The sequence below is a fragment of the Engystomops pustulosus genome, chromosome 4 (genome assembly GCF_040894005.1).
Source record: "Engystomops pustulosus chromosome 4, aEngPut4.maternal, whole genome shotgun sequence".
NCBI lineage: Eukaryota > Metazoa > Chordata > Amphibia > Anura > Leptodactylidae > Engystomops > Engystomops pustulosus.
In genome coordinates this window covers 23,782,026-23,808,975 of record NC_092414.1, presented here as the reverse complement: position 1 = coordinate 23,808,975, position 26,950 = coordinate 23,782,026, and the positions used below count along the sequence as shown (strand labels likewise).

At 44.6% G+C, this 26,950-nt stretch overlaps 1 protein-coding gene across 7 annotated transcripts in view; it reads left to right on the top strand.

Annotated features, from left to right (window-relative positions):
* Positions 1 to 25,916, top strand: part of LARP1 (La ribonucleoprotein 1, translational regulator) — a 34,099-nt gene extending 8,183 nt beyond the window's left edge. Inside the window, exons 1-19 of one of the 7 annotated variants that reach the window (XM_072145524.1) lie at positions 2,306 to 2,393; positions 7,368 to 7,429; positions 10,465 to 10,530; positions 13,447 to 13,609; positions 14,560 to 14,691; positions 16,065 to 16,214; positions 16,596 to 16,758; positions 17,051 to 17,195; positions 17,440 to 17,614; positions 18,572 to 18,744; positions 19,093 to 19,482; positions 20,569 to 20,692; positions 20,957 to 21,162; positions 22,016 to 22,122; positions 22,207 to 22,364; positions 22,456 to 22,600; positions 22,687 to 22,796; positions 22,876 to 23,003; positions 23,904 to 25,916. In XM_072145524.1, the coding sequence (XP_072001625.1) occupies positions 2,381 to 2,393; positions 7,368 to 7,429; positions 10,465 to 10,530; positions 13,447 to 13,609; positions 14,560 to 14,691; positions 16,065 to 16,214; positions 16,596 to 16,758; positions 17,051 to 17,195; positions 17,440 to 17,614; positions 18,572 to 18,744; positions 19,093 to 19,482; positions 20,569 to 20,692; positions 20,957 to 21,162; positions 22,016 to 22,122; positions 22,207 to 22,364; positions 22,456 to 22,600; positions 22,687 to 22,796; positions 22,876 to 23,003; positions 23,904 to 24,056 (2,763 nt within the window). In that variant the 5' untranslated portion in view covers positions 2,306 to 2,380 and the 3' untranslated portion in view covers positions 24,057 to 25,916. Of the gene's footprint in view, positions 1 to 2,305; positions 2,394 to 7,367; positions 7,430 to 10,464; positions 10,531 to 10,978; positions 11,112 to 13,446; positions 13,610 to 14,559; positions 14,692 to 16,064; positions 16,215 to 16,595; positions 16,759 to 17,050; positions 17,196 to 17,439; positions 17,615 to 18,571; positions 18,745 to 19,092; positions 19,483 to 20,568; positions 20,693 to 20,956; positions 21,163 to 22,015; positions 22,123 to 22,206; positions 22,365 to 22,455; positions 22,601 to 22,686; positions 22,797 to 22,875; positions 23,004 to 23,903 lie in introns of those variants that run through there. The other 6 variants (XM_072145525.1, XM_072145522.1, XM_072145523.1 and 3 more) reach the window with 6 other exon arrangements.
* The last annotated feature ends 1,034 nt before the right edge of the window (positions 25,917 to 26,950 follow it).

Sequence of the window (26,950 nt, the reverse complement as noted above, 5' to 3'; positions counted from 1 at the left end):
GTCTAATGTTGAAAAAAAAATATGCAAATGTCCACAATGTTGGTCACTCTCTTGCCCAATTTTACTACCTGACACCGTCTACCAAACCCTGTGTAGCCTTTAAAAACTGAGGGTGGACATAATGTTGTAGCGACACCCTTGGAGCACGGAATGTATAATTTCCATGAAAACGTGGAAGATTCCTCACATTTTGGCCACATTTTATCACACATGTCTGATGCAGAACACTTCACCTACAAGGCCATGTTTTTGGTTTATTTGTGAAGAACGTAGCATCATGTGTGCCCGCAGGCCGTGGCCGGGAGAAATATCTGCCATATGTTCTTACGGCCGAAGATGGCGTATTGCTCTCTTGTGTGGACACTGGAAAGTGTGCTCACCGTACCGAGCTTGGACGCCATAGCAGTCTGTGGAGGATGCATACTAGGCCACAAATTTGCGGCCGTATATAAGTGTCCCTGATGGTCGTGTGAATGCAGCCTAAGAGATATATTCTCTGTTCAATTTGCTAATTATTGCTCAGGGCAAGAATGGATCGAAAACATCTATCATGAGGAAAATTCCTGGGAAATTAAGGGAGAAAATTTTATATTGGGTGAGAGCAAGTCTTCCCCGTATCTTAAGAACAGGGGTGCGCAGGTCCCTAATCCACTCAAGCCTGTGGGTGCTCTTCAAGCAACTCTATTTTTTGACTCTCCCGTAGACCCTCATGGAGAGAGATGTTGGGTCCCCATGTGCAATTATGTATTTGACATATCCTCAAGGAGGAATTTCTTCAATCTTGATGCTTCTTACTACCACACCTGTTCACACCTCCTCAAGGAAGATTCTTGGTATTCCATATTCGTTTAGTTCTTACCCAGGTCAAAGACAATAGTTTAGAAGAAATCATAGAGCGAAACCCTGTACACAGAACATCTAGTAACAATGAGTACAATACACCACTGAGAATCTGTCCACCAAGCTGCAGCCGTGCGAGAGACTGAACCTTCCAGTTTGTGGAGGCACCCTGGCAACTAACTTGTGCCTAACTCCTCTGACTCCCGTGTTTTGTTTTTCCATCCCTAGGACACCTCGAGGCTTGCAATCCTGAGGGTTGTGTTAGCGACAGTCCTGTTTGTGTATGCACCGCGGCTTCTATGGTGGCTGTAGGTGCTGTATGACCTGGTCATCGTTGTAATAGATGTTGGTCTTCGTAATGGGCTGTGTGGGGTGGATTACTCTATACCTGCAACCCTCTTGTAGAGGGTTGACCACTTGCTTGGGTGGGGGGTTGGTGACTATTGCTTATTCTCAGCAAGGCGTGGGGGAAGGGGGGGAGACCTGTTTATCCAGATAACCTTCCTTGAATGAGTCCTAGTGTTGTGCACTTTCCCTATAGCCAGTTGTCCCGCATGGGTGACGTGCTGTACTTTGGTTACCTGTCATATGTGCCAGCTGATCACTTGGTATGTTTACACAGGAAAAGTGTTCATACCCATGTTTGTTTAGCTGTTTGTCGTTCCTATAGGGGGCAATAAATAAAGCCATGTCTCAAGGTCACTTTCCATCAATTGATTGTCCTGCTGTTTATAGTTATTTTTCCCTTAAAATGGTTGTACCTACTTTAGTTGTCTTAAAGTTCGGTCAAACGTACAGCTAGCGCTGGCGTAAGGGGGCGTGCCCCAGATACCACCCACCACGTACATGCGCACCGTTAACCATAGGAGCTAAACTGATCTGTGGTGTCTGACTACGGGGACCTTCACCATCGCGTGAATCTGGATCCGGTTCCCGCTTATTAAATTTCCCAACAGGTCGAGCACTTGCACTGCCACTCCATTCAATCCGTGTCGAAGATTGCAGAACCCTTTGCGCCAATAATATGACCCAGAAGACCTTAAGTCGCCAAATTATCTGTGGGCATTACCACCTGCATTGCTATATCTGGTGCTAACAAACCCATTTTCGGGATTGTGGAGGCCTTATGGTCGCACTAGAAGCACGTTGACAGGTTAAAAATTGAAGCACAACTGTGGTATTGTGAAATCTTTGATAACCAGAGCTGCAGGGCACTTTTATACCGCGCTCCCGTAGCCGGATTATCTCACGCCGGGTAATGCTGATGCAATAGACAGAACGGAGAAGTCTGGGTGACTTGCTGCAGCCTCACAACCTGCCAAGTCTTTTGCAAAGTTTTGGTACTGCCTTGTTTCATCTGCATATGTGTATTTTTTCCCTCCTGAAGGAGTTGGAGTAGATTTTAGCTTAACCAATGGGTGGGGGTATGAGAGGGGTGGAGCGAACCCTTCCCAGCTGCTGGTTACAGTCTCTTCTATCCAGGCTGGAGCTGAGCTGGAGATCCCGGTGATGAGCCATTGATGATCCTAAGCTGTCGGTCATGGTAGGGAGGGGTAGGTAGAGGTGGGCTCTTCTAGTGGGGGGGTGTGTGTTTTTTGTTTGTTTTTTGGTCCAAAAATAACTCCCCTGTTGTTAAGGATGTGGGGCGGTTGAGAGGTACGGTCATGGTTTCTTCTCGTTCGTGTGTAAAAATTTTTGTTTTATAGCTGGGGGCTACGTGTTTGAATCATGTGATGTCACATTATTAGTGTGGTCATCACACCAACGTCCTGAGCCCACTCTCCTCCTCCTCCTCCTCCTTGTAGCACAGTGTTAGTATGTCCTTTAGTTGTAGGATTGCTGTAGTGCTGTGGACTGTTGTATCATGGCAGCTTTATATTGTAGGATTGATCTAGCGCTGGGCACAGCTGTACTCTTGTATCATGGCTTTGTTATGGGTGTACTCTGGGAGGATATCACTTTTTTTTCATAGAGATCTGTATTTGCACACTCAAGTTATGTTTGCTCCTATACCACATGACTTCGGGTAACCCTTTAAGGTACTCTGGGCTGGCATCGATCGGGTGCAGCGTTGTGATTTTGTCTCTTTTAATAAAGTATGACTTTTCCATTGCACTCAGTCCCAGGAGTCGTGTTGTTTGCAGAGAGACTCCATTTATACGTATGTCATCCGACTGCTGTATACCATGGGCTTCTAGGTCATTTATTATATTAGTACATGGACCATGAGTTTGGAAATTGGGCATGCACTAAGACTACCACTTCCTAACTCTTTGATTCATATGCACAAGTTTAGGAGGTGGGAGGGCAGTAAGGGGGGCACGATGAATGCCTCTTTACACTGCAGACACACCATCATTATAATGCAAAAGGGTCCATTGTTTAGTGTTAAGGTAGTACGGAGCCACATTGATTTTTGTAAGGGCTTTAGTAGAAATGTTGCGTGGATTCTCAGCGAGAGAGGGGACCAAACTTGTCAGATGTCGTTGCAGAGTGTGAGCTGTCTTCCAGCGATTGGCTTGGCACACTGCGGGCATGCTCTGCCTCCTCACCTATGGGGATTTAATGTTCCTCCCAGCCATGCGAGGTCATCCTGTAGAGCCTCCATCACAAGTAAATATTTCCTTCTGCATGTTTCATTGTCTTTTACATTTAGGTCATGCAAATATTCTAGGTCGCAGCCCAAACACAAGCCACGAAAGCTGAAAGTGTTTTAACCCTTGTTTTCTAGGGAATGTAAATGCTCAATCTAGATCTAGAAGTCTCATACCTATCTTGATAATTTGTACGGTCATATAGATTGGCATGGGGGTCACTGGGGACTGTTTCTTGGAATTATCTTTAATTGTATTTCACAATCATAGTGACGACCATTATCATTGGAAGATGAGATGGTTCCCGTAGACTTGAATGGAGAGTGGCTCTTTGGGGGCCACTGTTCAGAAGTCTTGTATGTATTGCATTTTATGGATAGGTCTAAATATTAAACATTGCCCCTTTTAAGTTGAAAATGGCTGCCTCCACCATACAAAGAAAACCGCGACAAATGATTATAAAAATGGTGGACAGACCATTCATATTGATCGTTGATTATGGCCTTTTTCCAGGATGGGTAACTCTACGCGCTGACTCCAAACCTTGAACAGGGGGTTCCTTTTATAGGTTGCTTGAGACAAGTTTTTATTTATTTTTTTGCACCATTCACGGTCTAGGAATGTTGTTTGACAACCTTTACAGGCACAGGCAGCCATTACTAGTTGGCATCACCATCTACTACCTAAAGGTGCCCTCACAATTGACAAGACCTTTTGTCTGTTGGGTATGGTGGGAAGAACTGTGACGTAGCCTGACCAATTATACACCATTGAGATCCTCTGGGTGCGATGCTATCAATTAATTTGCAGATCTGGTAGATTCTCGTAGCCTTATCGATAGGAAGCAATCAATGGTTTAGGTTGACCTCCTATTGAGTAAGTGGCTGCCAGTATCTTCTGTTGCCATCTATATCCCTGACCATAATATGTGCGCTTAGCTGAGCTCTGTGGATTTTATATTGAAGTCAATGTGATGGTCGTGGGCCTCAGTAGTTATTCTTAGCATGTGCCCTGTTCTAGTATCTGTCCTTGGAGATACCTGCTGCCTTGTAGCCCTGGGATGTCACCTGTAGCTGTAGATCTCATCTCTCCAAGGTTTTAGTTGCTGTTTATATGTAACCTGTTTTTTCTGGAGAAGTGTGTGTTGGGGGCAGGGCGGTATCTGTACCATGAAATTCCATTAATCTCTTCTTAAATATAGCTTAGACCTTGACCAAAGTCACAACGAAATACTGTCCCCTGACTGAAAAATATCGTACTACTGATCCATTTTTTTTCCCCTCTGCCTTCTTCTCCACTAAGGAACATGGGGGTATATCGTTTATTGACTCAGGTGCTGGTTCTCATGGCTGCTCACCTTGTGTAAGAAGCCGTCACTTTTCCATCTTAAAATAGCTTCCCCTTTATACGCGTTTTGGTTTGTGCATGGTCCAATGGGTGTGAGACACGTCTCCCCTGATATCAGTGACTCACGCCTGACGCTGGCCGGTCAGGTGTAAAATGGCTTGTTAATATTTTATCTCATGTCTATGGATTGATAAGGTTCTCCTTCATAACTTTTCTGTACCCATCATCATGTAAAGTCTGAATACCTTGTGAATGCTTAAGATTTGGATATTTTTTGAACCTGGGTTACCTTCTGCTAAGCCTCTGGCCAGTTGTTTGGGTCCATTGTAAAAGAGATCCCTAGGCGAAAAGCAGTGTCAACCATGGGGGCAGATTACTCATAACAGGAATCATGTCACATAATCCATACATGTTAAACACTTTCTCGATGTTACCTCACTTTCCAAGCCTTGACTTTGAGTCCTCATGTTTTTGCGGCAAAAATGGAGTATATGTCTTTTGAAACACTGTGGCTCGTATTTGCAGCGCGTTGTTACTCACTTTTCCCGATCTCTTGAAGGGTCACCTGATTGCGAAATCTAGGAACAGATCAACAAATATGGACGTCACATGGATGACCACCTCACGGCATCCTTTGTTGTTTTCCCATAGAATTTTATGGGAACGTCTAAGCTGTGTCTTTCTGATTCAGGCCTACCACATAGAATAAAACATTGGTGTACATGTGGGCCACGTATAATAAGTTGGATGTCTGTTGGGCTAACCACTCATCACACACGTTAAAAGTGCGGGAAACTGAGTAAAAAGTTCCCACGGAAATGTCCAAAACATGCTGGCTTGTAGAACTTTCATTATCACCTAAATTTTAGTTTGTTTGTGGCCTGATGTGTTGTAACTTGTATCTCCATGACAGAATATATTTGAGTCCACATTGATTGTCACACACAACGTAAACAAGTCTCGTGAAAGACTGAATAGACTTTTTACCAACTGAGCAGAATTTATTACCTCATGAAATTAAGGTGTCTGGTTTTTATACATGTGAATTGAAATGGTGGAATCGGACTACCTCCAAGTGTGGAGTTGTAATAAGTGGACTACAAAATTTCACCTCGCCATTTGAGGTGTAGTGATGTCCCACTTGTAGGTTCCCTTAAGTTTTTGGGGAATAACATTTGGGCCTGATGCCCACAAAGTAGTTTGGTCAGACATATAGCGCTTCATGCGTGCTATTTCCTAAACCAAACCCAGAATAAGGCTGGATTCACAGGAATGTGACCCCTCTCTATAGAAATGCATGGCATACAGGCCGTGCACACAGTGAAAGATAAGACATGTCCTATCTTTTCCCTGTGTACGGTGCAGCATGTGTGTGGCACCATATCGCTCCGTGCGGCCATTGCCATCTACAGGGGACATATGTACGGCTGCAAGCTTGCGGCCATACATATGTCCCCTATACGGTCATGTGAATGCGGCTTAACTGAACTTAACATGTCCGTTTAATGATTATAGGTTTCGGTTTTGAGACTCACACCAGCACGTGGTATGAATTTGTTGGACCAAACCCACTTTTAGGCAATAGGCTTTAGTGTCCACCTCCATGTTTTAGCCTCTGTGCTATGGAATAGCGTTCCTGTCACAAGTGAGCGTATGTGTGATCACATGGGCCCTGATCCCTCTTTGCTCAGCCCCCTCCCTAGTTGGATTTCTTCCTTATGTAAATGGAAGCTTTCTACCCACCCCCCCCCCCCCCCCCAATCTAAGAAAGGGAACACTTGATCCTTAACCACTTGTGTTCTGTGTTTGTGCTCGGGGTTAATCCTGCAGTATTTCTTCTTCACGAGATTACAGCAGCGCCGCAGCCATGTGTGCACCAGACACGCCCCGGGCACTGTCACCGCGTCTACAGGCCACGTCATTCTAGCTACTTGTTCCATATGTTTTCTGAAGGACACCTTATCACTCATTAAATGCCCGACCCATGCTGCAGGCCTCTGATACCCTGGCTGCGTCTCCTCCAGTCAGGCTAGATAAATATACAGATCGCGCGTGAGCATATCTAGGATAAAAATTTTGTTGGCCGTATATATAGGATTCCTTTTAAATGAGACATTGTGCCACTGAGGAATCTAGGAAGGTTGAGTAAATATTGTTGCGACCCAGCTTGCTTGAAGCCCTGAATGGCAATCTACAGTGTAACGGGCCAGTTTATCCAAGCTGATGCCTTTGGGATAGGAGCAGCCCAGATTTGGCTCATTCTTGAAATTTGCCGCTTGTCCCTGTGTCATAAACCTGTGTTTCTAATAAACTTTTCTGGGTCTTCTGTCTTTTTTAATTGAAAAGGTGAAAATTTCTTTTTTTTAAAAAAAAAAAAACCAAACAAACAAAACTTCTATGGTTTGGTCTGGTATTGCATCTCGGCTCTGGTCATTCATTGCTTTTTAGCCGCAATACCACACCTTGACTGCAGGAGAGTGTGGGGCTGTTTCCAAAAAAAAGAGCATTGACTTAGTATTTAGACACTTATATTGTTAGTTTGGACATTTAAGACAATTGTGTCATAACGTATTGTTTGTTTTGCAGATCCTCCGGCGCCTGCCAAGGTGGTGAAAGCTAGTGCCAATCGGCCAAGACGCGGCAGCAAGGTAATGGCTTTTTTTTCCCCCTTGCGCTAATGGTTTGTCCTGACAGATTGTGAGTAGGCGCAAAGCGTGTGCTTTTCCGCTACAGTCTAGTGCAATTGTCTTACAATACAAAAACTGGTCTCTTAAAGGGGCGGTGAAATAAAAGCAGGTTGTATTTTAACATCCTCCTTCCATCCTATTAGAATGCATGTAGGTTTATTCTGCACGGATACATGCAGAGGGTTTGCATCTCTAAAATTCTGTTCCAAAGTGAGTCCATCCTTGACAAATCTGCTGCGTGTGACCATGCCCTTAGGGGGGGACTCCAGATGTGACTGAATCACTGCAGCAATTTGCAGTACATTGTGCTATTGTCACGAGTATGTGTGTTACTTTAACCCCTGCTGCTGTGAGAAGGGCTGATTTTTGACAAAGTGGGGCCCCAAAATAAAACTTGTATGAACCGTCGCATTCAGTAAGATGCTCCCTTTAGCCCTGCACAATAACACTTTGCCTTGCCATACTAGTGTGTGTAAACTTCAATCTGTAATGTGGGACACTAGGAGAATTTTATAGGAGATGGACAAGATATGAAAAATAAGATTCATAGGTGCATAGGCTGGCTAGATGCGGAAGATAAAAGATGGCTAGAAAGCAGTTGGATATAATGGGTACATAGACGATGTATAGATGGGCAAAAACATAAATGGTTAGATACAGATAAATAGACAAATTATAGGAGATGGATAACTAGACAGATATGATAGAGCTATAGACTGGAGATAAGAATCTTCTCCCGGGCATTCAACCAAGGCCTATTAAAGGAGCAATACATCCTCTGACCACAAGTCCACATGCACGGGGCCCTAGGCAAATGACCAGGTTGAGGCCTCGAACATAGGCACTGGCTGTGAGGAACGTAAAGGAGATTTGTCTCCTATTCTGCTGCAGAGTATTTGCCACTGCCTCCATATACACAAATCAACCACACGCCCTTAAACGAACCAAGTTGGTCCCTAACTTGCTGATCGGTGTGGGGTTGAGTGATGATGCCTTGTCGCCCCCTTGACGCAATGGAGCAGACTGCCACGCATGACCGTTCTGCTCCATACATCTCAATGGAGCTGACGTAAATTCCCAAGCGCCGCACTTGTGGGTTCGTGGGAAAGCCCCCTTAAAGGGGTTTTCCCACAATGGCAAGTTAGGCCCTATCTTGCTTCGCAGATAGTGAAAACGAGGGATCCAACCCCTCAATGCTCCTCAGACTAATGTAGCAGAACGGTCATGCGCGGCCATCTGCACCATTAGTCTGAGGAGCGGCAAGGGGTCGGTAGGACCCCTTGTTTTTGCTGTCTGCGGGGGTCTCAGCACTGAGGCCCCCGCTGATAAGAAAGTTAGGCCCCATCCAGTGGATAGGGCCTAACTTGCTTTTGTGGGAAAACCCCTTTAAGGGAGAATCTGTCAGTAGGTTTGGGGCCTTTTTATTACCAGCATACATTTCTGCTGGTTGGGGTTAGAGGTCATAACCTTTTATAACTTGCTATGGTCAACGGACCTGTTCACGAGATTCAAGGTTGCAAAGGTGACGGGGTCTGATGACTGCGCACACTGTACTACTTTTGTACAGCTTGGTCATCACACCTTGCTTCACTGCGCATGCGCCTGCTGCCCAGAGCCTGTGCAGTGAGGTAAGTTGTCCCAACTGTACTTGGGATCACGGGATCTCTGCCAACCTTGCCGCTTGAAATCTTGTGACCACTGACCCAGATAAGTCAAAAAGTTATGGGACCATAAATCCCAGCTGCACTAAACGGTTTGTATTGCATGTTCCCTGGAATTTAAAGGGGTTTTTTTCCATCATGGCCAGACCATCCCTCAATTAAAATTTCTTTTACCCTACTGCTTTCCATTGATTTGGTATTGGAGCGTCCTCATTGTCCATAAGAATTGTCCAAGGGTCTGTTCCAGCTTGATGCATAAAAATCTAAAAATGGTGCAACTCTGCTACTTGAGCCCTGCTTTCCCCACCTGCTCCCTCCTAACTTGTGCACTTTGACCTCCCCGTGTTTATTTTTCAGTAGTGCTATGCAGGGCCCTCCGGCCTCCCCTATTGCCTTTGGGTGCTGTCGCTTTAAGCTACGTGCTCCCAAAACCTTGTCTTTTTGACAATTTAGTGGCCGGGTTGGTTGCAAGTTGTTTACAATGAACTAAAAATTTTTGCAAAATCAGACACTGCTGGAAAAGTCAAATGCAGTGTGTGACCGAAATTCAGCAGGTTTGGGTTTTGCTCAACAATGGGGTTTTTTTTGTTACTTGGTCATATTCAGAGTTCAGAGTGTTTAGTGTGACCTTGTGAGCTTGGTGTTGTGTAACTAAAGTTTCTCTGCTAACCTTAGCGCTTGTTCACACATGGCAGATCTGTTGAATACATTCAAATAAAACCATTCTGAATTAATAATGGGATTTATTTTCTTTACATAGGGCAGCCCTATAAGACTTTGTGAAAAATGCAATAATTAAATGCTAAACAAAATAGCATAAATAGAAGAAATCCTTGCAGTTTTAGGGTTCAGTCACACCTAATGCTGTGTTTACGGGCCTCGGGCCGCAGATACGTTTCTGTGGATATGCATGCGATCAGTAACCAAAATCCGGTGTCTTGTCTTAAAACACTGTCAGACACCAGATTCTGGTTACTTAACTCTTGTTTTAACATAGAAACGCATATGCGATCAGGCCAAAGCCCGCCCCTGTACGCTGATTCTGCGTCTCTAAACGCAACGCTAGCGGTATGTGTGATTGTCAACAATGAGTCCGCTGTTTGGCTCTGGTCAATGAGACCAATGGTTAGTAGTAAATATTGTGTCAAGTTATTAGCTACGGCACGCGGTCAGTGCACGCGGTCAGTGCGATCCCGGCAGCTTTCTGCGGATGGTTAGCGTGCATATTTTGTTGCGCAGTCAGCGCTGAGGCCAGAGATTGGTTGTAAATGGATTGTTTAGTTACTAAAACACATGATGGCGCCAATTCACGTAACAACTTTCTATCCCTTTTAGGTTGGAGATTTTGGTGATGCCACCAATTGGCCGACACCTGGAGAAATCGCCCATAAGAGCACGCCGGTAAGAACCTTTTTTTTTTTTTTTTTTTTTTCTTTTTTTTTTTTTGTGCTTCCAGAATGTCGTCTTAAAACACATTGTGTCTTTGGGGATGGGTCAGAAACCTCTTGGAGGTCCTTGCACGTCTTGAAAATAGTGGGTCCTATGTGGCCATTCATTCGGGGATCGGGACCCTCATTATAGTCACAGTAGGTTTGATGGGATGCACACTATGGTGGGGAGCGACTTGTCTTCCTTTTAACCCCCTCTTGTACACGTTGAGGAGGAATGTGACGTGATTGGCAGCTCTTGGCTCGTTCTGCAGTCACATTACAGGCGAAGCGCTTGGAAGTGGCTGTGTGACACCAGGAATAGCACAGACCGGTCCCCCCGAGCAGGATTTCCATTTAGGGGGATGCCCTCCTTCCAAGTCCTCCCACCACGTCGGCCGCTGGCAGTCTCTATTCTGGGAGCCTCGGATGCAGCATGCAGCGCTCTCTGGGTGAAGGCTCCGTCCCGGGATATATTTTTAGGATCCTGGGTAGAGTAACTTGGCTTGGGAGCATGTGGAGGTTTCGGGTTTCATTAGCTCTTTGAGGACACAGGTAAGGGAGATGTGCGGTCACTTGTTTGCAGAGAGAAATATCTGTCTTTAGCCACTTTCCTGCAGTTTATGGATCTGTGCAGCAGAGCTGACTTTGTCACATGTAGCAGTACTAAGAACTTGGCAAGAAAATGTAACTCCCTTGACTTAAGCCAAATGGGTTAAGCAACAATTTCATGTCGGGTACATCCATCCGCCACATTGCATTAGTTATTCTATTGTCATCTTTCTCGGTCACATCCTAAGCTTTGATGACTCTGCCTCTTATCCCCCCGTTAATCTGCAGATTATTCCTCCTCTCACCTGCAGGACTAGGTGGATTACAGGCCTAGACTGCAATGCAGGTTCTTGGACTTTTAGGAACGGGTAAATCTCTTTTGGCGCGCTCGGCTGTGTAGTGGGCATTCTGGAAATTGCGGAATGGATTTTTCCGATAAGGGGCTAAATAGGATATATGGCTTATAGGGCAATAATTACATTTTTTCGGATCTGGAGAGTGCACGGTGTCATAGCTGGGTTGGTGAAGTTGCTACAACCTAGATCTTTAATTACGTAATTACGGTGGGGTCATCGGGCTTCCGGTTCAATATCTTTTGTTATCGGAAGATGAGTAATGCTATTATCTTCTCCCCTTTCAGTCCACATGTATGCTCAGCTGACCCAAGTGTGTATAGGTTATCCTATTCATATGTGGGGGTCCTAGCCGCTCTTTAGAGAATCCTACTATCCACCATGTCAGTGGCTGATGCTCAGGAACTCGGGAAAGCTGTGTGACTGCCTTTCAAACAGTGATTTACGGCAGTTTATTGATTTGACTTTTTTATTTTTACCTCTGCGTTTTCATACATTGTCCCTTTTGGAGACAATCACCCTATTGTGATTGTTTGTTTCTTTTTATAATATGGGTGACCGGTCAGGCGTCTGTGTTGTGTGTCACGTAAACCTGTGACGATGGCTTCCAGGAAGGGAGAATCTATAGATCAGAGGGTTCATTTACCTCGGCATTGATTGTTGTCCCATGTAGAGAGCAGCATACATGCCTAGTGGTGCGGCTCCATCACTAGGGCCGCCATGTTTAATATACTATGTCCTAGTCATTGACCGTATGGAGAATACGTGGGGTGGGTCATAGATCAGGACCCTAAGGCTATATTCACACAGATTTCTGAACTTGCCAGAATCTTTAGGTGTAAAGTACTAATGTGATCTTTTTTATTCACTTTATTAAAGTTTTACTCAAGGACAGAGGATGACAACTAGTTTGTGGGGGTCCAGCTACTGGGAACCTCACTGCTAACAAGAACGGACCACCAGTGATGTGAAGTACATTGGGTCCTGTTCTCACTAATGTATGGAGCACACGGTTGAGTGTACATACTGCCACACTATTTAATACTATGGAAGTGCTGAATAACTCCAGAGAAGGGCTCCGGTATCTCCACCATCCTCCATGACTCTTAGGCTACATTCACACTGCCGTTGCCCGTCCGTACCGTAGCGGGCAACGGCAATGTACCGGGAAAGTAGGAGGTGAGCACAGCTCACCCCCGCCCCTCTCCATAGGAAGTAATGGCGCACGGACCTGTCCTATCTTTTTCCGGGTACGGTGCCGCACGTGTAGGGCGCCGTGTGCCCATTGACGTCTATGGAGGACGTATATCGGCCGTATATACGTCCTCCATACTTCAGTGTGATTGTAGCCTTAGACAGTGAATGAGATACCAGAGCACTTTTCTTGGCGGTTCCTATAGTATTGAATGGAGTTTCAGAAGGCGCACTCGACTGTCCCTTTATTCAGTGTGAATCTGGTCTATTCTCGTAATCGGCGAAGGTACTGGCAGCAGCATCCCCACTGATCAGTTTATCCGCTATCCTGTGGAAGTTAGTTGTTCCATTAGATAAATCCATGGGGGAGAATTGTCAGGATACTGGTGGTACAACTGCTAGGACCCCCAAAGATAGTGAGAATTGAGGGCGGCCCATTCTTCATCTAATTTCAACTAGCTTCTGTGCCGGTAATCTCACAACGCCCCACACTGCCCATGGTTATGTTTGGGCCCTGTTTTCCCATTTGCAAAGGTTCCCTGAGATCAGTCACCCAACAAGTGGACTCCTATCCTGTGGATTGGGGATGGATGTCTTTCCGACTACATGATTTTTTGGGGGGATTTACAAATCCCTTGTCCTTACAAAGTCACATACGATTGTGTTCTTGGCTACTAGACGTGAATTGATTCAACATTGCCTAGTGTATACATTTGGGAATTTCCCTGATTGCTCTATACTATACCAGGGTGACCAGTCCACAATGATAACTTATTTTGTCTCTTCCCCAGCAACCTCCGCAGAAACTGCTGCCGACCCGGAAACCCTTTGTGAAGAGGGAGATGAAAGAAGAGTGCGCCGACGGGAAGGAGAACCAAAGAGTAAAATCGGATGAGTCCAGCGAGGAGAAGAACGGGGATGACGATGGGCAGAGATCGGCTCACAAGAAGAAAGGTGCTGATCTATAGTCCGTAATATACTGGGGCTTCCCGTGCACCAAGGTTATCCTCCGGTGAAATACGGGAAGGCATTGCTCGCAATTTATCTCTATACCCATCACCTTCTCAGAAAAAAACTCACTGTGGGATAACCCTTGGGCATCTGTTATACAGTAAGGAGTTGCTGATTCTGCTAATAGACGGAGAAGCAGCGCAGCCTTAAGGGCAATGTGATGATCGCTGGCTGTTGACAGAATACACACTCCGATAAAGTTGTGTTTATCCTGCTGATGTCGCCGGCGGAGCAGCTTCGGGTAATTGACTCTTTCCAAGGTTTCGCTCCCCCACTTGCCACCCGAATGCGATAGCGAGTTCCTAACCTAATATTGTTCCTTCAATTGAGTGGCTTTAAAACCCTGTCACAGGGAATGATGTATGGAGAGGGTTCACGTGCTGAGCTTTCTCCATATATGGCGGCTGTCTGCAGTATTATGCAGCAGACACCCGCCGCTAGCACCTGGGATCCCTGCTGGAATTTACCGCGACTATAGCCCTCAACTGACTGCGGCAAATAAACTCTTCACGGATCCGTTATCTTATCCCAGATGATAGTGTCTGAATCTGCACATTTTCACCAAAACGAGTGATCAAAAGGTCGTGCTCTCGGCAAGAGGGTATTCAATGAAAACATCAGCTTGTCCTACAAAAAACACCTTTACACGTCTCCATACATGGCGAAAATGGGCAGTACAAATGAAACCCGTAATAGAAAATATCACAACTGCGTTTTTATTTTGTATTTGGGATTTTTTTTATTTTTCAACTCCTTGAGACATTGTATGGAATATTAAATAGACACTAAATACAATTTTTTCACCTCAAAAATGAAATGGGGGTTACACTATGGCTATAACTAGTCTTTATATGTCATCCGTGTGTATATAATTTTTTATTTCCGGTTTTAAGTAGGAAACAAACACAAGTGGGTCCCGCTGCAAATCGAAATGAAGCCCGATGGACCCAGAGAGAAGACGGCCTCCAGGAACAATCGTCAGAACGAGCAGCAGCGTCACGCCCTAAACAGGAGTGACCCTAAAGGTACGCCCCTCCCTCACCCTCCTCCTTCCATACACTCAATACACCTGCCAATATTGACACAAGAACAGGTTAGTTTTCTGGGATGCGACTTCAGACGGGACAAGTCTGTTCTATTCGCTATTTATGCAGCTTTAATGACTTGAGCAAATATTCACAGCAGTTTCTCCCCTTAAGACATGTGCGTTCTAGGATCTGGCGCTTTCTGTCTTCTATTGAAGTGAATCGGATAATAATCTTCAGCTACTAGGTCATGTTTGAGGAGTCAAATATCTTCCTAACTTATCAAGCGTTCGTTCCCTTAGGAAAATCTTGGTGCTTATTCTTATTGGAGTTTACAAGCGTCTCCTTTTGTCTAAAAGTTCTAAAGGGCAAATGTATTTACAATCAGAACCGGAAGGAATAGAAAATAAGATATTTCAGGAAACTATGGTGCTCCATGAGCTGTGACTGTGTATATGTAGCTAAATTTCATTCGGTGAAGGTGTAGTACAAGAAGCAGACAGTGGACATAACTGGTGCCGATTCTGGAGTCGAAAATCTGCCCACCAAACAGTCATCAAGGTCTTTGCTGGTTCAGGCAAACATATGGTGCTAAAAACTGTTTGCCCTTATTCACATGCATTCATGCTTTGGCTGAGCATGCATGTGTTTTTAGTGAGCAGAGGTTTATGCTAAAACTCAAATCTCAAAATCTATTATTTGATGCATTATGAAGCAAACATACCTTGAGGCTGCTGTAGCTACACTGGTGCAGGATCATATCTTGGTTAATCCCTGTGCTGAGTGGTTTTGCTGATAAAACAGATATGACATTATGATAATTAAGCTCTGTCACTTCTGTGGCCGCTTCAGCGCTTCTCCTAGCACATTGGTTAATTACTGGTTAGGGTAATGTACTCCCCGGGTTGTGCTTGAAGGCAGAATAGTCAATTGCTTTGCCATCCCCCAGCTGCTGTGTATGAGTGATCCAGCTCAGGTTGATTAGTCATGTCTTGACTAAGCTCCATCTGTAATGTGTTTATGTAGGCAGCCAGCCTGACCCAGCTTTCCCAAGGTCCTGAATGTTATAGTTTTTTTTCAGCAAAACTACTCAACTCAGACATTAACCAAGATATAATCCTGTATCAGTGTAGCTATAGCATTCTCAAGGTGTGCTTGCTTCATAATGCATCAAATCAAATGTTAGGTTTCCTTTGATCTTCTACGAAGTCCAGGGATCAGGATACCCGGTTTCCTGGAGTTATTTCCAAAATTTGGGGAAATGGGGTTCATTTCCATTATCCAAAGCTTTGTTTTTGTTTTTTTAACATTTCTATCACTGGTCTTGCATTAGATTTTTATAATGATCTGTGGTTTCTTCCTTACCGCTATAGCTTGGTATCCCGATAACAAGCAGGAGAGAGACTGGCCTGACTACGACGACACTTCCAGTGTGAAAAGTGAAGGTGCGGTCCGAGGTGGCTTCAGAGGAAGAGGCCGTGGACGGGGTAGAGGGAGAGGACGTGGACGCGGTGGTACTCGCTGTAAGTATATAGGAAGTAGAAGCCCTCCCCTCACAAGCTTTAAATGGGTTGACTAGCAGCAACAAGTGGCTTGCTGAATGCTGGGGCCCCCACACGGATCATTAGAAAGTGAACCCATGTACCCAAAGATGAACAGAGCAGATGTCGACACGTGTCAGCTGCTGTATTTATCTGAATGGCGGATAGCGGTGCACATAGACAGTGATTGGATTGGTAGTGTGCATGTCCATCCTGTTTGTGTTTTTTTTTTTTTTGTTTTTTTTTTGGGAATGACAGACATATTACCACTATAGAAAGTTGGTGCAAAATTTTGCCAATGTAGGGCCTATTCTCACAAAGTTGGGGAATGCTCAACTCTTTATCCTTTCCTCTTAATTTCAGCTCATTTTGACTATCAGTATGGATACAGGAAATTTGACGGTACAGATGGGCCTCGAGGGCCAAAATATTCCAGTAATATCACCTATTACTATGACAATATGAGCAGTTCGGAGCTGTACAGCGTCGACCAGGAGCTGCTGAAGGATTATATCCGGAGACAGATGTAAGTTGATATATTCCCAGGTTTAGAATATCTCAATCACAAAGATCTCCCAAAGCTAGCTGCTTGTGTGGCGACTAAATTTGTTGAAATTTTGCTGCATCTGAATAAGTGTTGGGTATTACCATGTCCTATATACTGGACCCTGCTTCCTTGTATGTAAGACAGGGTTATCCCATAATAAACTCCTGGTCGGCCATGTTGTTGACTGGTCACTATAGCCCAAAAATTGAATTTTCTTTGCAGTGATTAAAAATGTTTCCTAATCCTTTTTGTCTGTTTTGCTGTTTTATAGAGAATATTACTTCAGTGTGGACAATCTACAGCGAGACTTCTTCCTGCGCCGGAAAATGGATTCGGAAGGTTTCTTGCCTATTGGGTTAATAGCAAGTTTTCACAGGGTGCAGGCTCTCACCACGGATGTTGGGCTCATAGTGAAGGTGAGGCGGGCGATCCTCATTTCAAAATCTTTAGCTTATATGCATGTTTTGTGTATAAGTACATATTTAATGTATGTATATTTAGTGTGGATATAGAGATTTTGCTGTATCTGCGGTAGTGATGGGTGGTAGGATCTGCTTCTTGAAAGCACACATGCCTCTACGAATCTATCGTATAAATGGCACCTGGTGGCTGAGGTGGCGCGGCGGTCCAAATTGATCATATATATAATTTTATTTTCAGGCACTAAAAGACAGTAAAGTCGTAGAGATAATCGATGAGAAGATCAGGCGAAAAGAGGACCCCGATGCGTGGCCTCTGCCCGGTCCTTCTCCCAATGACGCCTCTCAGACAGACTTTTCCCAGCTCATCAACTGCCCGGAGTTTGTACCAAGGCAAGGATACCAGAAAGAGACAGGTAAGTGCTCCTCTATACGTCAGGCCATATTTTAAGTGAGCTGGCCAATCACAGCTGGGCTTTTAGTTTCTAAATGGTTCTGTTGAAATAAAATCTGCACTGTGATTGGTTACTATGGGGAAAACTGTCATTTGAGGGCCTATAATAGTCTGTTGACCACTGTATGCTCAGTTACTATAGTTTTTCACTTAAATTTTCCCTCAACAATTCATTTCGGGACTAAATTTGACATTGTGTCGTGAGTAAACTCGAAGAGTTGCATTGCGTAGGCCATCTTGGGGGTGGGAAAAGACCTGTACTAGGGACCTTTTGAGTTCTACGTTTTATGTAGACCCAAAAAGTCAACCTTTGCTGATATCAAGCTCAATCTGTGTAAGATTTTAGTTTTGAAAGCGCTAAACGAATTTTTTTTTTTTTTTGTGCATGTTTACCATTTATGACACAAATGATAGATGCAGGTCCTACAACAGGGACCACCGCTTATCTCCAGTACAGAGGTTCACTGAACGAAGATTGTGCCAAGCTGACATTGCAACACTCCATTCAACTCTATGGGATCACCAAATATAGCGGAGACTATACAATTGACCCTCCCATAGAGTTGAATGGAGAGTTGGGCTGGTAGAATTGGGGCTTCTTTAATTTCCCACCCAAACCTGAAATAACAAAGAACCACTTTTTAGCCAATTTTACCCTTTATTCAGAGCAGCATATTTTTCAATTTTTCCTAAAATTGACATCAATGCTGCAGGTACAGTCTGTATGGTCACCTACACAGATACATTTTTGGCATTTGAAGTTTTTTGGGCACTACGCTCATATGCTGCTGGTTACGTAGTATTATGTGGCTTTTATGACGAGAACTTTGTAGTCTTCTATAAATTTACACAAACTCTTCCATCTTGCCCCTCCCCAAACGACTGTGTCTTAAAGCTAATGCATGACTCCTCCTTCCAGAATCCGCACCAGGCTCCCCGAGGACCACCAGTCCTACTATGGCGACTAAAACGGAGGAAGTGAGCAACCTAAAGACTATGCCAAAGGGGCTTTCTGCTAGTTTACCCGACCTGGACTCTGAAAGCTGGATAGAGGTGAAGAAGAGGCCCCGACCTTCTCCGGCCAGGGCCAAGGTAAGGATCTCTAGTCTAAATATAAGGCTCCAAAATTCAACATTGAAATTTTTTTATCAACCCATCACTTATTTTGGTCATTGAATTGTCACGTCATAGCCTATAAATCCAGTGTTCCTTAACCTGCTGCAGGACCACAACTCCCAGCATGCGCTGCAAGCTGTGGCCACATGTTGTAGACCTTTAGGCTAATTTTTGTACTTTACATTCTCTCACTTCATTTCTGGTGTTATGTTGAGATAAATTCTTAGTTTTTCTGCTAATGACCTGTGATTCCCCTACCCTATTTCCAGCTACAGGGAAGCTTGGCTGGTGCTTGTAGTAATTTCCCCCTTTGAATTAACCTAGAAGCCGGAGGATGTCAAGCCGCCCGTAACGCAGACGACCCCTGCCCCAGTGACCCCTCAGAAACCACCCAAAGAGCAAGACGAGCCCGAAGAGCTGGACTTCATGTTCGACGAGGAGATGGAGCAGATGGACGGCAGGAAGAACACCTTCACCGACTGGTCGGATGAGGATTCGGATTACGAAATCGATGACCGAGACGTAAACAAAATCCTTATAGTCACCCAAACCCCGCCGTCACTGCGCAAGCATCCCGGAGGAGACCGCACCGGCAATCACACGTCTCGGGCGAAGATGAGTTCTGAATGGGCCAAAGTCATCAACGATGGTCTGTTCTACTACGAGCAGGACCTGTGGACGGAGACGTTCGAACCGGAATATTCGCAGATCAAGGTGAGTGACCCAAATCTGCAACCTCTGGTAAGCAAATTTTCCTAGTGCTAAATCAACCTTCATAATGCACTAGTGTGGGAGTGAGACTACAACTACCAGCATGCATCATTTCCCTATATAAGAATGTGTGCATGCTGGGGGTTGTAGTTGATTTAGGGCTTCTAGATAATCTTGGATTACCCATGCTGCTCTTTCCTCAATGCAGATGACTATCGTAAAAATTGGGATAAGATGGAGATTTCCAATCATTCATGGTGTGAAATTAAAGGAAACCTACCACTTGAAGTGGCAGGTATAAGGGGGAACTACCGAGCACCAGCTCAGGGTGAGCTGGTGCCGGAGCATAGTTTTGCCGGAGCATAGGATTATTGGTGTTCTGGTATATTACCTTCCCTCCAACGAATGGTATAGCAGGGGGTGTGTTCTCTGGAAGGTCACATGCCCTCACAGCACTTTCCAGGTGCGGCTGTACATTTTGGGTGGTATAGCCCTGTGACCTGTCAATGGGCACATTCTAGTCCTGTATAGCAAGGTGTGAGGTCTGGGCATGACTGGTGGCAGCTGCACACCACATTGTTCTCTTTTATGAAGATTCTCTGGAACTGGTCACCACCTCATTACAGATAAGTTAAAATTTTAGCTCTGAGTCAGTTCACATCCTCTTAGTGATTTTGTGTTGAGCTTTAGGCATCTTGCAGGTATTGCTGGCCTTTTTTGGTAGGATTTAACTTGGGGTATCCTACATGTATCTCTGAACTTTAGGTTAACCTCTTACTGTTTTGTTGCATAGATGTCCTTATTCCAAGTTCCATTCTATGTTTTTTTTACTTTATTTTAAGTATGTTGCCTATTAACCCTTTATCATGGATCCGCCTTTAGGGGCTCTTAAGCTATGGCCACCCGTTATATTGACTCTGGAGCCAGCAAATATTTGGTAAAGATGTTTAGCTGGAATTGTATCTTCTGTGTCTAGAACATGTTGCAAAGTTGATCTTGGGAGTTTTCTGTAGAACCTAAGCTGAGGACCCCTTTACGTCTTCCATCCATACAATGCAATACAACCAAAATTTGTTTTCTCCTTTGCAGCAAGAAGTGGAGAACTTCAAGAAGGTGAACATGATCAGTCGGGAGCAGTTTGATACATTAACCCCAGAACCCCCTGTGGATCCGAATCAGGAGGTTCCACCCGGACCTCCAAAATTCCAGCAAGGTAATCACTTCTGGACTATCTGCTACACGGGATATAGTTCTTTATTTGCCACCAGAGGGAGTCAGATCTCAATTATACTATAATTTTTCTGCAATACAGGAAATTCCCAGTAGAGGGCAGAGGTGTTTTTATTAATTGAATTTTATTTTTATAAATTAAGATAAGGGAATTATAATTTTAAATATAGCGCATATTTATGTGAATATTTGACACCATCCTGGAATGTGGCCCTTACTCTCTGCTTATGTCGCTGTTGTTGTACAGTGCCCACGGATGCCTTGGCTAACAAACTCTTTGGTGCCCCAGAACCCTCTTCGATTGCCCGTTCCCTACCGACCACAGTCCCCGAATCTCCAAATTACCGTAATGCTCGGACGCCACGCACCCCTCGCACGCCGCGGTTGAAGGATCCCACCCTTACGCCTCGGTTTTACCCCGTTGTGAAGGAAGGCCGGACAATCGACGCTAAGGTGAGGAATTATCTGGTTTTGACTGCATATATTAAGGGGCCACAGATTCTAATCTTCAATTCTGTAAAGTTTGGGTTACCCGGTGAATTTCTCAAGACCAAAGATCACAATATCTGCAGAAAGTAGAAAATGCAGGCTACCCGTGTGGTTGCATTTGTATTACATTAAATGCATCATATTTTGACTTGAGAGAAGCCGCTAGCTGGCCCATAATGTTAACACTTATAATGAAGGCAGTGCTACATTTTTTTGCTGTATGACTCAAAATTTAAAGGGCTTGTACAAAGTTTTGAAGTAAAACCCTAACTGCATGATTGGGGTTAACATGCTGATCCGTGGGGGTCCAACTGTTGGTTCCCGCACCGTTGTCGAGAACTGTAATCCCTGATCTTAAAGGTCCGGTTTACTATTGGGTGGAGTGGCAGGACCGAATGGCGTCCTGAGACTGGGACCCTCATTCTCAGGACTGCTGTAGTCTGTACTCGTGATCGGTGAGAGTCCCAGCAGTCAGACCCTCACAAGTCACCTTGTTGTTCCTTATAGGGTTAAGGGGAAGACTTCAAAACTTGTAACAAACACTTAATGTTTGACAAGTCTAAAGATCCTGTGTTCTCTCTCCACACTGATCGATGATGGTTTTAACCCTCTAAAGGTTACACCAGTCCTGTTTCCCCTCTAATAAATCGGATAACCTTCCAGACTTATTCACGTTCTTTGGCTCACCATCGATGGCTTAAGCTTATTCATGGCTGCCCCGAGCAGTCCCACAGTGAATGGAATTTCAGGGGCCGTCACTTAAACTCGAAACCCTAATATTTATTGACCCTGTGTCTGAATTCTTCTCTACTTTTAGACGCCAAGGAAAAGGAAAACTCGTCACAGTTCGAACCCACCCATGGAGTGCCATGTTGGGTGGGTGATGGATTCAAGGGAACATCGACCACGTACTGCCTCTGTGAGGTAAGTCAGCAGCCTGTACTATCTTTAGTAAGGAAGATATACCCAGGTGTTTATACATTCATCTAACAAATGTATCTCCCACAGCTCCAACGCCAGTCCCTCAGAGGGTGCCCCATCTTTGAGCAACTTCGGGTGCACACCTCAGTCTCTGCCAAAGTTCCAGCATCCTTCTCACGAGCTGCTGAAAGAGAACGGATTCACACAACACGTTTACCACAAGTACCGCCGACGTTGCCTTAACGGTAAGCAGTGAGGTTCCTGAGGCCATGAAGACTGACGCCACCTCCCCCCTCTTGGAAACTTTTCTAGATTTTTCTCTGCTCTCTCCCTCAGAGAGGAAACGGCTAGGTATTGGCCAGTCCCAAGAGATGAACACCCTCTTCCGTTTTTGGTCTTTCTTCCTCCGGGATCACTTCAACAAGAAGATGTATGAAGAATTCCGACAGCTCGCTGTCGAGGATGGGAAGGAAGGCTACAGGTCCGTGTTTTTTGGGGTTTGGTAGAATTTTTTTTTTCTAAGTAGTTGCTTCATCCCACATTTAACCTTTTGGTGTCTGTCTTCAGGTACGGCTTGGAGTGCCTTTTCCGATATTACAGCTATGGCCTAGAGAAAAAGTTCCGAGTGGACATATTCCGGGACTTCCAGGAAGAGACCAGAAGGGACTATGAGACAGGTAAGTGATGTGACCACTTCATAATATACTTCTACTCTTACTTGTTCATCAAGGTAATACATGTCTCTCCTTTTTAAAGGTCAACTGTATGGACTCGAGAAATTTTGGGCCTTTTTGAAGTATTCCAAAGCCAAAAACCTAGATATCGATCCAAAGCTGCAGGAATACCTGAGCAAATTTCGGCGGCTAGAGGATTTTCGAGTAGATGTAAGTAATAATGGGCAACTATGGCGAGTAATTACACTGGATTCCAACTTATCCATATGATCAGGACCTCCGTATGAAGGTCCAGAACTCATTCCCCTGGCACTGGAATTGGCTAGCTTAATTTTCAGGCTATAACATGCACCCCAAATTTAATCAAAAAGGAAAAATATATTTGACACAAACTAAAACTTCTCAAGTGGTTTCACACAGCAAAGCTACATCCTTTAATTTTTTCCACAGTACCGCCATATCCAGTCACATTTTCACACAACGCCGCTACATCAATCCATGTCACATTTTCAAACAGCGATGCCACATCCATCCAGTCACATTTTCACACGCCGCTGCCACATCCATCCAGTCACATTTTCACACGGCGCTGCCACATCCATCCAGTCACATTTTCACACGGCGCTGCCACATCCATCCAGTCACATTATTACACGGCGCCGCCACATCCATCCAGTCACATTATTACACGGCGCCGCCACATCCATCCAGTCACATTATTACACGGCGCCGCCACATCCATCCAGTCACCTTTTCACACGGCGCCGCCACATCCATCCAGTCACCTTTTCACACGGCGCCGCCACATCCATCCAGTCACCTTTTCACACGGCGCCGCCACATCCATCCAGTCACCTTTTCACACGGCGCCGCCACATCCATCCAGTCACCTTTTCACACGGCGCCGCCACATCCTTCCCGTCACCTTTTCACACGGCGCCGCATCATCCTTCCCGTCGCAATATTATAGTGCAGCTGCATCCTTCCAGTCATATAAACTCACAGCGCCGCTACATCAATCCCCTGTGTCTTATTGTCCAAAACAAGGCCCTCACTGTGTTATTGAAGCTCTGCTTTTTAAATAATTGGGATTTATTTTTTTTCTCCCAGCCACCAATGGAGGACGCAGGGTCCCGGAGACGTTCCTCGCTATCGGCAGGTGAAGGTAGAAGAAGATATCCCTCTCAGTCTTCCAACAAAGGATCAGGTCACCATTCATCAAACACAGCAAAGGAGGATGCCAAAGGCCAAAACCAACCTTGATATGCCACGTTGGCTTTCGAAACATCAGGAGGAGGAAATTAGGAAGTTTGGAAACAAGAAAGAAAATGATGGGTTTTTTTTGGAGGAGAACATATGGGAGATTTCCTGTCTGTGGGGAGGAATGTTTTGGCCTTCCCTCCACTTCCTATTGGAAATAGTTATTCAATAATCAGAGACTCCATGTTTCGGAGAGGACTGACTGTTCCCGTGGCTTTTCCTGCAAGGGTGGCGGATGCTTATCCCAAAAGAGAAAATTTTTAGTTTGCTTAGGGATATAAAATTTTAGGGTTTTTTTTTCCCCCCTTTTTTAGCAGGAACCTGGAGAAAGGGGCTCATGTTAGGAGGGAGAGGTTTTTTTTTTAATTTTTTTTTTTTTTTTTAAATTATTGAAATGCTGCCCCCTCCCTCCGAGCAAAGGGGGGCTGCCTGGGTGGCAGAACGAGCGCAGGCCTCATCTCTGCTCAGTTTGCTGAATGGACTAGAAGAACTTTGCTGTTACAGGCGTTGAAAAAACGGGATGTCATCAGACAAGTCTCTGACGGGAGAAAAACAACATAAAAATTACTTTGCGTTGATGCCCTTTGAGGGTCAACCTGTAGTCATTCAGATAACTCTTCTGGTTGCAGCGTGGAGGACCCAACAGTCGTTCACCCGGCGGCCCCGTACTCTACGGCTTGGTTTTGGTTTCATCGTACAGCAAATCTTTAAAAATTACAAGCAAAAACACCTTCACTCAGCTCATTGCTTTCACGGCAGCCCTGCTTTTATTTTATTTTTTTCTTTTTAAAGATATATATATATTTTTATTTGTTTTATTGTTACTTCAGACTGTGAAAGAGAGAAAAAAAAAAAACTACAGAAACTTTAATTGCAAATGGCTGCGTAAGAAGAAAAAAAAAACTGAAAAACTTAAAAAGCAAAAAAAAACTGCCTTCACTTTCCCTTTAAAAAAAAAAAAAATGTAAGCGATGATTAAACAGAGTACAAAAAAAGTTGCCTTATTGTGACCTGGAAACTTGCGGAGAGCTGACGTTTTTGGTTGATCTTTTTTCCTTCTCCCCTCCTCCTTCCTCTGACGCGAATCAGCAGCAACCAATCGGAAGCAGAGACTGCAGAGTGTCGGCGATGGGTGGCAACAATTTCACCGACTCATTACTGCCACCTCTGGGCATTTACAGAACTCAATGCAGAGAATGACTGTCACCCCCCCTCCTACCCCGTTTCCTTATCCCCTCTTCCCTATGGCAAGTATTGAATTATGGTCATTGGGTGTTGGCGTGTACACACATGTATATGGGTGTATATATATATTCTATACGCATCTATAGATGTATACACTCTAGGGTTGGTTGTTGTGCATCTGCTGTGTCTTTGAGGCATATATAATTCTACCAAAAGTTTGGGTCAAAAAAAAAAAAAGTATCCCTGCTTCTCGATGTCCCAGGATTGTCCCGGATTCTTTACAAGCTGAAGGTAACAAAGACATCCCCTTTAAAAAAAAAAATTTTTTCCCGATTTAACCATATCACTGCCACATTGTCATCCTCTTGGCTTTTTGAAAGCTGGTACGTCTGGTAAAAACAGTCTTCCGCGTATAGGGGTAGGGGGGTGTAGCCCGTCCTCTCGCGGGAAGTCGAAAAACCGATCAAACAAGGTGCATAAACGTTTGTATGTTTTGAGGTCTTATTGGCTAGGACTAAACTGCCATTCCATACAATGTGAACTGACATTTCATACAATGGCGCGAGGCTACAAACCCGCCCTCCCCCAGATTACTGTATCCCCCGTGGTTTTCGCACACCACGTGCCATTCATCAGTTTTTCTAGAGTCTCCCGATTTCAACGTTTAATCCAAGTGTCTCCACACGGGAGCCGCCATTTTTGTGGGCTGAACCATTAACCGATCATAACGGGGGGAGGAGAGTTTGTAGTCATTTGAAACCGATAGAAATTTAGCCCACAGAATTGGCGCCCTCTCCAGTAGTCATTTCCTACATTTTTCATTTGGTACCCACCACCTTTTTCCCCCCCTCGAGTACGGGTTTTTGTTTTCGCTGTTAATGCAATAGGGTGTTAAAAAAAAAAAATTTAGGGCTGGATCCTTAAGGAAATATTTTATTGCTGGTGACGTAGAGGAAGCGAATGATTTCCTTACTATTCCCTGCATCAAATTTTTAGTTCACCATCGCTGGTGTCTGGGTCCCAGCATTTCCCTACTTTGCTAGTAGAGTGGTCTTAAGTTTTTTGGGTTTTTTTTTTTTTTGGTGGAGTCTGGGTGAGGGGCAGGAGTGAGTGTCTATAAACTATAAAACACTCCCAATCCCTCTTGAAGACATCTTGATGGTGCTTTAAGACGACCTCTCGATACCCCCCCTCCTACTTTTTTTTATATTTATGCAGCGGAGAAATAGGGTAAATCGTAGCCCGAAAAATGTGCTTTCGTTTTTAGTTTTTTCGGGAGGGTTTAGGGGTATTGTTTGTGCTAAGAAAACCTATATCTTTCCTGTATAGATATATTATATATAGATCGGTCATGACTACGTGGCTACACCTTCACACCCGGTCTTTTTCTGTTTTATTTTTTTCGGGGGGGTGGGTGGAGGTTTGATTTTATTTGAAATATCTGAGGGAAAAGGTTCTGAATTTGTTGCGCCTTTTATGCAAAAATTTATTCTACGACTGGTTGTACTTCTACCGGTTTTGAGCTACCTAGTGCCAGGACAGGGGAATCTCTTAAAACCAGAACCCATTTCGGAAAGGTTTTCTCGAAAAAAGTCGCCCGTTACGGGGTTGGTATTCAAGTGGCATTTTTATGGCCCCGCTCCTTAACGTTTTTAGGGACGCTTACACTACTGTGTTCTTGGCTTCACAACTGTTCTAGAATCTCAAGGCAT